The following is an 11,491-nucleotide window of genomic DNA, read 5'->3' on the forward strand; positions in this document are numbered from 1 at the left end:
GCCAAAATGCTTTCGACAGAATAGTCGAACCGAGATTTTCGTCTGCAGCAACCGTGTTTTCAGCAGTCCTTGCCCGGCTTCGCCTTTACAAGAAGCCTGTGGCATTTCCTTATTATTTAAAGGAACAGGGCGAGTAGCGAAAGTGAAAATGGCTTTATCCCAGCACCGGTGCCGTGTCCTCACGCCCGTGAACCCTGGCTGAGCCGGCTGTCACTTCGCCGGAGCTCAGGCCACTTTCGAAAGCCGATGTCGCAGAAGCGCGGCGGGCGGCAGCAGCCGGGCGGGAGCCGGCCCCGAGCGCCGGGCGGGCGGGGGGCGGGGGACCGGGCCGGCTCCCGGGGACAGCCGGGCCTCCCCGCCCTGCCGCCGGGAGGAAATCTGGGGAGAAGAGAAACTGCCGGGCCCTTATTTCTGCAGGCGAAAGCACGAGTCGGGCCGCCCGGAGGGGCGCCGGGCCCAGCCGGCCCCCGGGGCTGGGGCTCTCCGGGGGATTTTCAGGCAGGTCCTTGCCCGGCAGCGCCGAGCTCCGGGGGTGCGGGCTTTCCCCCGGCTCCCGGGGGCTGAGCAGACGCCGCGGTCCCGGGGGACGGGCACGCTTGCCGGCGCGGGGGGCTCAGACCCGGGGCGGCCGGGCCGGGGGGCGGCAGTGCGGGCCGGGGGGTCCCGGGGCTCCCGGTTCCCCGGGCGCGGCGCGGCTGCCGGCGGGCGCCATGTGACGGCCATGCGGGCGGCGGAGCGGCCCGGAGCGGGGCGGCGCGGCGGGGCTGCCGCGGCGGGGCGGCCGCGGCGGGGCGGCGGCTCCTCCCCCGGGCCGGGGGGTGCCAGGTGCCGGGGCGGCCCGGGGCGGCGCGTCCCCTGTCCCGCCCCGACCAGCCCTCCCCTCCCCTCCCCTAACCTCCCACCCCGCCGCCGGCCGGGGGAGCCCAGCGGCGCCGAGCGCGGCGCCCCGGGGCGGCTCCGCAGCCGGCGGGGATGTCGTGCGCCGTCCCGGCGGCGGCGGGGGGCAGCGCGCTGCCTCGGAACGCGGCGGCCGAGGGCAGCCAGCAGGTAGGGGCAGGGCGGAGGGGCTCGGCGCTGTAGGCGGGCGGGCACATGGGGCTGAGTCACGCCGGGCAGCGCCGTGTCGGGGTTGCCCGCTCCCCCCGCCCCGGGCATCGGCCCTTCCGTTGCCGGGAGCGCGGCTGTGGTGCCGGCCCTTCCAGGTAGGAGGGCGGGGGAACCGCCGGCGGTGCGCGGAAAGCTCCCGGCCGCTCCGCCGCACGGCGCGGTCAGCGGCTTCTCCCCCGCCGCGGGCAGGCGGGACGGCGCCGGGAGAAGCGCCGGGAGGGCAGCAGGGCCGCTCCGCCGGCAGCGGGTGCGGGCGCGGCGGGAGCCCGGCTTTCCTCCCCGCTGCTCGCACCTCCAGTCTCCTCGTTCGCGCGGAGGCGAGGCAGGTGTACAACGCTGCCCGGCGGGCAGAGGGGGAGCGCAGGTCCCCGCCCCGGGTGGCGGGGCCGCCCGGGTTCCCCCATCAGCGGTAGAGCGAGCATCGCCCGGGCATCTCTGCCGGCTTCCAGCCCTCCGCCTCGGGCCCCAGCTGTGCGGTGGGGCAGGGGGATGCGCTGCCCTCGGCAGGCACCGTGCGGTCTGCGGGGGGCCGGGGGTAGGTGCTGTGACACTGGGAGTATGTGCTCGTTCTTAGAAACGGTTACACGCCTGGCTTCAGGCCTCCCCCTGCACACCTTAAAAACTAGCAAAGTGTTTCTGGCTTATGTCTTCCAGAGTCATGAAGAAGACGACAGGAAGGTAAGGAGGAGAGAAAAAAATCGAGTTGCTGCACAGAGGAGCCGGAAGAAGCAAACTCAGAAAGCAGATAAACTTCACGAGGTGAATGGATACTTGATGTTTTGCAGGCACGGCTTGGGTACCGGGCATGGGACTTTACAATAAATGGGACTTCTTAAGCAGGCGTGGGCCCCTCTTCACACTAATCCAGCTCAGAGAGCTGCGGGTGCGAGGCAGAGACAGGTGTGCTGCAGGGTGCCTGGTCGGGAACTCCAGGACACTGATGCTGGTGTTGGACAGTGCAGCTCTGCCATCGGTCACACTGCCAGGGAGAGAGAGACACGGTCCTGCCCTCGCCTCACCCTCCCTCTTTTGCTATTCCTGTGACCAGCCAGTGAACCGGACCACAGGGCTCCTCTGGGCTAAAACAAACCCATTTTCTTCTGGATTAGCGTTAATCTTGTCATGTTCGCTATGGCAGTGGATGAATGCTTGCTGCCTTACGGGGGAGCAGGTGATAGAGGAGGAGGGGGCCATGCTGCTTAGTGGCAGTGCTGGCTTAAGTCAGTTCTAAAACTATGGGGTGAGACAGAAATACCCAGTTGAAAAGGCTTCTTAGGAACTTCAAAACCTCTGAGTGTGAGAGCTCGGTTCAGTTAGCTGTTATACTTGTATGCTCTGATAAATAACAGTGGGTGTTTCCAAAAAAACCATGAACGTAACTGATTCTTCCAGAAACTCTTAATACTTCTTCTCAATATCACAATGTGGTGTAGTTTTTTCTGGTCCCCAGTGCAAATGCTGGAGGACAGGAATCCCCTTTCTCTGGTTTTGGATGCTACCTCACACAACAGTGCTTTTGTTGTAGCCAGGGCTCTTGGAGTAAATGTTAGTTCTGCTGCTGTGATTGTGGCTGAGTCAGTTGTTCAGCTCTGGAGGTTCAGCGCAGGCTTTTCTCTTTCTCATGTGGAAGGATCTGCCAACAGTCAGCAGAGGCAAGAGGGACATTGTGGGGAGTTTTGGGTTTGGTTTTTCCCAGACTTCCTCTGAGTCAGCGCCTGAGAAAGCCAGGTGCAGGGTACTTCTGGAAAGGGGTAACCCCTGGCTTTTGTGGAATCATTTCTGGGCCCTGTGCCTTTCTGCAGCCTCTCTGATGTTCCTCCTGAACTTGAGGATCCTCCTCATGCTGGGAATCTTCATTCTTGGGCACGCCGGTTTTCCCAGGTGCAGGCAGATCTGGCTGAATAGGAATTCATTTTTAGCAAGAACAATTTGATAGTCTTGTCCCTGAAAATGGGACAGAGCAATGGGAGACTAACACTTACTCCAAAACTCAACCCCATGGGGTTTGTGGCAACAAGAGGTGAGCAGAGCCAGAGTCAGGGATGGACAACTTTGCTGGAGTTGGCTACCATAGTGTGTTAGGAGGACCATGCCTGTGCTACTCTGTGTGTGAGAGAGGTAGTGGGTGGTGGAAGGGTGTGAGGGAGGGCAAGGGGGTCCAAACTCCTGCATCAAAGAGCAGCAGGGGCAGTCCCAGGCTGCCCAGAGGAGCATTGCATGAGAGGCTCTCCCTGCTGCCTGGTAAACAGGCCTTGTAAGGCATGTGTAGGCTTTGAAGTTTGCTCTGAAGCTTTCCCAGGGAGGTGAGATTGAGTGGGTGAGTGTTGAGCCCTAGGCCAGCAGTGAGGTGCAGACACCCGCAGGTTTTCTGTGGGCTGGCTCTGAACCTCTAGCTCTCTTCTCTTTGGGATGAGAAGGCTTGGCAGCAGGGACACTTGAGACACACAGTTACCAAAAAATGTGACATGCGAGTCTCACATCCGTCACAGATTCGTGCTGCAGAGCATCTCAAAACTCCCCTGCAGTTAATAGCAGCTTATTCATTGCCAGAGAAGCCTCAGCTCAAAAGCAGCCCAGGTCAGGGATAACCAAGGCAGTGATCAGGCCATCTGGTGACAAAGTGGGGCTGGGAACAAGCTGGTGTGACTCTCCCCTCCTCCTGCTCTTGAGTTCCCGGCATCTGAGCAGGTGGCTACAAGCCCCAGCCGGTCTGGAGGAGAGCGGCTGGCACTGGACACGTTGTGCTAGGTGCGCATCCCAGCCGGCACCTGCGTAAATGGCCTTTCCCTGCACTGGCCCAGGGCAGGGGCTGCCCTTTCCTCACCGGCAATGCCAGGCACTGGATTTTCCCAGCACCTACCTGCAGTCAGTGCTTTCATTTTCTCTGCCCTGACAGTGCAGAGCTGCCCTGCTGGGCCCTTCCCTGCAGAGGCAGCCCGGGGCTGGAAGTGGCCACCACGAGGATGCAGCCACCCACGCCTGCAGCCCCGGGCTGCTGGGGACTCCCAAGGACCAGCAGCACCTCCTGGTCTTCAGGGCCACGAAAGGAATCGCAGTGTGGTCAGGGCACAGGTCGTAAAGCACTCACCCTGTTCCAGCACCCAGGCTGTGTCTGTCTTTCCTTAGCATTTTGCATGTTGTAATAAGAAACCACGCAGTTTTTCTACAGTTACATGAATACACTCAAGGTGGAAGCACCGAAAGAAATGTTTTGACTATGAGCAGGCTTTTTTTCTTTCTCTCCTTCCAGGAATATGAGTCTCTTGAGCAAGAAAATACCTCCCTGAAAAGAGAAATCGGAAAGCTAACAGACGAAATGAAACACTTGAGTGAAGTGTTGAAGGATCATGAAAAGATCTGTCCACTATTGCACTGCACCATGAACTTTGTGACCGTACCAAGGCCTGATGCACTCGCCAGCTGCCTACCAAGATGAGACCTCTCCTTGATTGCCTTTAAATGTGATGTGTGAAAGTGCTGTTAACAAGGGAGATTTGAAGAACTGCCTACTTATGGTGCAGGTATTCCATCAAAGATGGCTGAACTTGACCATGCAGCTCTTCTCCACATTGAAGTGTTACAGTCTTCTGAATCTCAGGAAAACACCAGTATGGAAAAAAGACAACTTGAACTGTGACTTCTTATTTGGTAGAATCTTCGAGCCACAGTTTTGCATTCAGAAATGTCAAAGTGCGGTGCAGCCCACCATCGCGCGATGGAATGTAGACAGGGAAAAGTACCGACCCTGGGCAGGGATGCCTTTCTCCCACACGTCCACTGCCAGTAACCCTTTGTCACTTGTCATCCATGTATATCACGTTCTGGCTGCCGGTTTTCTTTTTTTCTCTAAACAGGTTTGGTTAATAAAAGCAATGTCCCATCTTTATGAGGTTCTCCACCTTCTTCAATAATCATTGTCTTCATAACATCTCTACATTTTCTTTACTGGTCAAATCCAAAGTCTAATGCTAATCTTACTGTCAGTTGTTTTATTATTTGCTTATCGCCTCTTCATTGGTTCCTCTTTTGAAGTGTGTGTAACAAATGAGTTTTCCCAGTCTTTATTTCTTTAATATCCCAAATCATCAGCCCTGCCAACATTAGTTCTTGGAGTGTTTCAGATCCTAAAATATGGCTTGGCCAATTTCTAATGATGATTGTCTGCTCTGTGTGGAAGAAAAGCAAAACAGAGTTTGCTGGTTCTACACATTGTTTTAAAAAGCAGATTTTAAAATTTACAATTTTAATGCACCCATTGGAAATTAACAAATACCTTTATCCTTCATCTTGCATATTGCTTCTGGTAAGTGATGTCTGTGGATAGAACAAACTGAATTTAGCTAAGCATTTTGTTCCATGTCCAAACTGAACATGTTTGATAACTGCTTGCAGGAAAAACATTAGTCGTCTTTAACTTTTTTTTTTTTTTTTTTTACAAAAAGGAAGAATTATGACAATGTTAGTGAGAAATATACAGAAAAATGTTTACTCTGTCTGAAGATTCTTAGTAGTGTCAAGCTCTAGAAGTGTGAATGCTGTAGCCTGGGATCCAGCAAAGAGGCTTTTTCTCGCAGTATTTCCTGGTCAGAGAGCACCTTTGGATAATAAAAAGCTCCACCCCTTTGCCAATTCTCTCACTTCAGCGTTTGGATTTTTTTCACTTCAATTCATGGGATTAATTTCTCTCCTCGCTAGAATTGTAGTATTTATCAGCAGAATATGATCTGAAATGTCTAAAAGACTTTTTTCTTTTTTAGCTTCTTTAGTGGAATGATGCATTGCTCATCACTGCTGAGATAGAATTGGGGGAACTGTGTAGTCAACTCTGCCTTCTAAAGTGCTCTCTCATGCCATTGTCTTAGGCTAGAAACTCAAGATAACAGGCGTGAGCTGTTGGCTTCTTTAAAATTTTTCATTAGGTTGTCCCCAAGAGAATTTTCAGCATTTGCAGAAGCTAGCTACAGCGTAAATGCAGTCTTCAAAGTTTCTTATGGACCTGTAAGAACTGAGTCATTCTGCAAAGAAAAACTGGTGCAGTCTCTGGCAAGGAAAATGAAAGTTTCAGGACACTTCACATATTACACTTTTTGGATAATGTCCTTGATATGATTCTGTGTGTCACCCTTAAGAAAGGAAGCTATCTTAAGCATCTTCATCCACCCACCCGCATTCCTTCCATCTCTGGATGCCACTGTGTAATTTGGGCTGAGTAGAGGTGTAATGGAGAAGGAGGAGCATAGTGGAAATGAACAACATTCACTCTGGGGAAATTCATTGTAGCTTAGGATGGAGGGAGAGTGAGAGAGGATGCCTCACATCTCTTAACTAGGTATGTGCAGCTGAGCTGAGGCTGGGAATGGAAAGTAGCTAGTTGAGGTCAGGGGTCATGCAAAAATGGAAGGAAAAGCCAAGCACCTTGTCCAAGACAGTCCATCCCAGCAGAATCCTCCTAAGGATTTTGTCCCACAGGTGCTTTCTTCTAAAAGAAGAGGTCTAGCTCCCTGTGTAAAATCCTCCTTCTTACACATCTGTTCTTCTAAACATCTGTCTAGAAACTGGCTCCAGCTTATCGTTTGGTAGTCCAAGATCAGATTGTACACTCTTCATCAGTAAGCACTATGCTTGTTCTGCAGTGCAAGCTTTAGTCCACTGTTTCTGCATTGGAGTTTATTGGTTTATTAACTGTATAATGTCTATGTAAAGTGTACAGGGGAAGACAGCTGAACTCACAGCAACGTTGTGTGCTGGCAACAGCAACCTAAGTCCAAGGTTATGCTGCTATTCCTTAGAAGGGCTGGCAGCCTTGCAGAGGCACTCAGTGCTACCAGTTCCTTCCCACAACCGTGGGGTGTAGCTCCAGCCTGTGCATCGTGTCCATTAGTAACAGCGGGCTTTGAACCCTCCAGGGCCCGGGCTGCTTCTTCCTCCTGCATCTATCGCATCACTGTTTTTCCCAGCACTATTTCCAAAGAGCCTTATGCATCCTTCTGCTTAATAGATTAACCAAGGCATCTCTCACAAACAGTATATTGTGTGACTAATGTTCAAAGGCAGCTGGGAACCCCAAGTAAAAGTGGTGAGCAAAATGAGTGTCCCAAGCCAAATAAACCTAACATTCTCATAAATTTATAGAATTAATGTCTTAGCTGAATCCTGGGTCAAAAAGAACAATGAACTGTTAAAGCACAGGCTTACGTATCCCTAAGCAAATGCTACGCATACAGGCTGATTACACTCTTGGCAGGAGCTGTTCATAAGGATATTGATTTACAGAGAGTTTCAAAACCGAAAGTATGCTCTGGAGCCTGGGATAAGTGTTACATGAATAGGGAACCTGAAAAGAGAACAGAAAGGAAAAGGCTCATTTGTTAAGGGAGCAACAGAAAGTTCTTTTTCAAATCCAAACCTCTCCTTTTGCCGCAGGGTATTACACCATCAAAAAAAAAAAAAAAAGTTTCATACCTATATATGGCTAAAATACTGCTTGACGTATTCTAGCTTCAGAAAGCTTCCAGTTAGTTTGACTTGTTCCATACAAATGTGGTCTGTATAACATTCACATGATTTTCAGACGCAGGTATATAGGGAAGATCTTTTCTATGTTCAGATGGTGGTTCACGTGAGGAGTACTGTGAATTGCAGTCTTGTTTGTGGGTGTGTAATGTAGATGAGGGTTGCCAAGAAAGCTGGATTTTGCCTCTTCTTAGATTCACAATGAAGGTTACAGTTTGTCTAGATTTGGTGAGTGTGGATTTCCTTTTTGTATTTTCTGTGACTCTAACGAAGCAGCAAAATGCTCAGTGCAAACTTACCCACAGATAAAAAGTATTCATTCCGGGAGCAGACTGGGTCCAATTCAGCTATTTGTCTATTCATTTCTTTCAGTTGTTGTTGGGTCAGATTTAAATTGATCATATTTTGAAAAGACAATTTTAGCCTCCAAAGGTAAAAAAATCAACAGAAAGACGAAGTCAAGCTTCCCAAAACTGCTAGTGTGAGTATAACAGAGATCAACTGTTATACCTCAAGAGAGCTGATTAGAAAGTCTTGCTCCTTCCCACTGATGTTTTACATTCATGTCTGTGAACATTTATAAGCGTCTTCATGCACTCATCCAGAGCCTTGCTGAAAATACACCTTTAAAAAAAACATATTTAAAACAGCCTATTCTACAAGCTTGCTGTTCTTTTCCCTGGTACCTTTTACGGTCGTCTACTGCTCCTTCTGTAATACCTGCTGATCTCATCTGTATTTGGTATTTGCAGTAGCCTTTGTATTCTCTCACCATTTTATTTCAAATGCCACTTTTTTTCCTTCTTCCTGTTTCCTTCTCTTTCTGTGTAGCTTGGTGACAACATCGCTTAATGTTATCGGTATTGGAGGAACAGGGCTAATCTGTAGGAGCATACAGAAATTGAACTTCACTAGTACACCCTGTATATGTACATGATTAAAGGCTTTTATGTGTGGCTAGTTTTGTCAGTTGAACATTAAGGAACATGTCTGTGCAGTCTTTTAAAAGGTACTTAAAAGTGACATAACCTTTACTCTAGCCTATAAAACCCATACTGTTTCCTGTCCATAGATGAACGCTTTGCTGCATGGCATTTGGGGTTTCCATCTGTGAATCAGTCTAGAATTTCTGCCTCAGTGAAAGTGATAGATAAAACAACCATTTAAAAAAAAATCCCTTTTCTCTTCTTCCCATCAGTGCAGTGATATAATTCCTGTCACAGGAAGGAAGCATGTCTGATAAGCAGGAGAAGTAGTGGGTTTATTTACTGTTACAAAGACTACTGTTATTCTCTTTGTAGGAGGGTAGGAGTTTTCTGTTTGTAAACCCTGGGTTACTGTCAAGTGGTCACTGGAGAAACATTTTACATGTACATAGAGCACGTGGTGTGGGCACACATCCATAAGGGAGTGAAAGAATTTGGATTAATCCTTTGCAGAAACGTGGGTTTTACACTGATTTCACTGGAAGCAGAAACAGTCTTAGAGCTGCCCCAGAGGACATGTGGCACTATGCTTACTAACTTGGGTAATATTTAACTCAAGAATAGCTACAGGCTAGCTTGAAGTGGGTAATTCTTAATAAGGAAACCATCCCTGGGATTGCGTGCTCCTTTTCTGGTACTCATTCAGGTTTTTTTCCTAGATAGTTCCTATGGAAAAAATCCATAAGAATAGAGTAGGAATTTTTTCTCCCACTGTAGAATTTTTAAACCATGACATCAAATGTAAGGGTTTGACTATTCTGGAAATAGCTGGCATAGCTTTTGCAAATACTCTGTTCTCTACTAGTTATGTGTTTGGTCTGCTGTAAGGGAATCATTATAGTTCTCTTTAGAAGTGGATAAGCTAAACCACAAAGGGCTGTCTTGGTATAGAATGAAAACATTCATTTGAGGAGTTAGTACCGCATGACTACTGTGCTTCAATTTCACAGCTTATCTCATCCTGAAGCAGCTTCTTCATGTAGCCAAATAGAAAATGATATCTCTAATAGGTGTGTTTGTTTTAAATCTGCATTAGAAGAGGTTTTATTGTATGTGTTTCGTAAGTTCTATAGACTGCCAGTATAGCTTGCTGCACTCATCCAGGTACTGTTCAATTAAGTCTACCACAGACTGTTCCCCTCAGAACTCAGTTCTGGATAGACGTCTCCAATTATCTGGAAGAACTTTCTCCTTTAGCTGTCTCATAATGAACTTGTTGTCATGTTTTCATTATTCTAAATTATTAAAATGTCAAAACTCTTGAGATTCCAAGCAAGGGTCATAAGTAATCTCTCTTTGTATAAGCAAACTATTAAGGTTTGTCTTCCCGTTGTAAAGTAAATGTTGAGAATACTAATTTGTTATCTGTCCTAGGTAAAATAATTGAGGATAAGGAATAAGCAACAAGACTCTGCTTAAATATTTGATGCAATGCTATACAAGATACAATTACTTCAGCTGGAGATGATGTGAAATAGTACAAGAATTGAAAAATAACCAGAGAACTAGTTGAGGGAAAATGGCAATAGTTTGTTTTGAAAAGGGAGCTATCAGGCTGAAGAATGGTTTATAAGTGGAGGTTCTCAAGGATTGACCACAGACCACTCTTGTTTGGTATCTTTGGTAAGGACTTTGGATACAAAAGAACCATTAGTACAGAAGAAGATTGAAATATTATGCAAAAGAAACTGCATGTCCTCGCAGAAGAGACTAGAAATGCCGTGATAATTCATCATAGAACAGCCCAGGTTGGAAGGGACCTCAAAAGATCATCTGGTCCAACCTTCTGTGGGAAAGGGAACCTAGATGAGATTATCTAGCTGCCCCATCATGATGCAAACTATACAGTCACAAACTTGAAGAACTATTAGCAAGAATTTCTGTCACAAGGTGGAGACTCATCAATTGGAAATGGCAATGGAATGAACAAGCAAAGGTGTATTAGTCAGTAACTGACGCTGAGGCACCAATGCAGTGGGGCAAAAAGTAAGTTAAATAGGAACTCAGATGTGTAGTAATGAGGTTATATCTTTATTCCTGTATTTGTGTTCTTAAAGAGAGAAATATCAATTTAATTATGCAAGGCTCTGGCAAAACCTCATCTGGAATTCTGCGTACATTTCTGCTCAACTGTGCTAAAGAAAGATGAACCAAAACTAGTACAGGTACATAGAAGGGCTGCTAGGAAGATTAAGAGAATGAGGAATCTGGGGTTTTGAGACTTTGTTTTAGACAAATAAAGTCTGAGAAATGGTAGGATCACTGTCTGTGTAATTACAGTAAAGACCATGTAAGGGAAAGAACTATCACAGATAAGAAGTAATGTTAGTAGAAGAATAAATAGGTATAATTTGTACATATTTTTGAGCTGTATATGTGAAGAAGTTTCTACCTGTCAGAAGAAAGATGTTCAGGAATAGCCTTCCAACAGAAATGGTGTATGTGAGCAATTTTGTGGGTAGGCACGTACGGATGCATCCTGCTTAGTTTTAGGATCAAGCTTAATTATTTGATGTGAGACCAACTGAGTACACTGGCGATCCAAAATATTTCCTCCTGTCCCATGTCCTTATTCTCTTTGGAGAAGGCCTGCAACTGATCTTAACAAAGCAAGAGGATCTTAAAATAAGACAAAACAAATAAAAACAACCCCCTGAGGTCCCTGAATCTCACATCATTATCCAGAAGCTTATTTTGACAGGAGAGCTAACACAGGTGTAAGGTTTTGTCAGAGGCAGAGTCTCTTATCAAACTGAAATCTTTGATAACATCCAGGTAAGGAAAGAGCAGAAAAGAAAGGGAATCTTCTTTTTCTAAATGCCTACCATTTAACCATGGTATGTTCCCAGAAAAATCAGAAAACTGTTCACAGAGAAACAGAAACA

General features: G+C 47.8%; 1 protein-coding gene across 1 annotated transcript; it reads left to right on the forward strand.

Annotated features, from left to right (window-relative positions):
• Positions 1-890: 890 nt before the first annotated feature.
• Positions 891-4,993, forward strand: BATF3 (basic leucine zipper ATF-like transcription factor 3). The gene is made up of 3 exons (XM_052806634.1): positions 891-1,047; positions 1,762-1,866; positions 4,358-4,993. Exons 1-3 carry the CDS (start codon positions 973-975, stop codon positions 4,541-4,543), a joined length of 366 nt encoding a protein of 121 aa, XP_052662594.1. The 5' UTR covers positions 891-972; the 3' UTR covers positions 4,544-4,993.
• The last annotated feature ends 6,498 nt before the right edge of the window (positions 4,994-11,491 follow it).

Source organism: Harpia harpyja, chromosome 13, assembly GCF_026419915.1.
Source record: "Harpia harpyja isolate bHarHar1 chromosome 13, bHarHar1 primary haplotype, whole genome shotgun sequence".
Classification (NCBI taxonomy): Eukaryota; Metazoa; Chordata; class Aves; order Accipitriformes; family Accipitridae; genus Harpia; species Harpia harpyja.

Excerpts from the sequence above, each read along its gene's own strand:
- BATF3 (XM_052806634.1), top strand. The coding sequence starts at position 973 with ATGTCGTGCGCCGTCCCGGCGGCGGCGGGGGGCAGCGCGCTGCCTCGG. Across the intron at positions 1,048-1,761 it reads CGGCCGAGGGCAGCCAGCAG|AGTCATGAAGAAGACGACAG; the intron begins GTAGGGGCAGGG and ends TATGTCTTCCAG. Across the intron at positions 1,867-4,357 it reads AAGCAGATAAACTTCACGAG|GAATATGAGTCTCTTGAGCA; the intron begins GTGAATGGATAC and ends CTCTCCTTCCAG.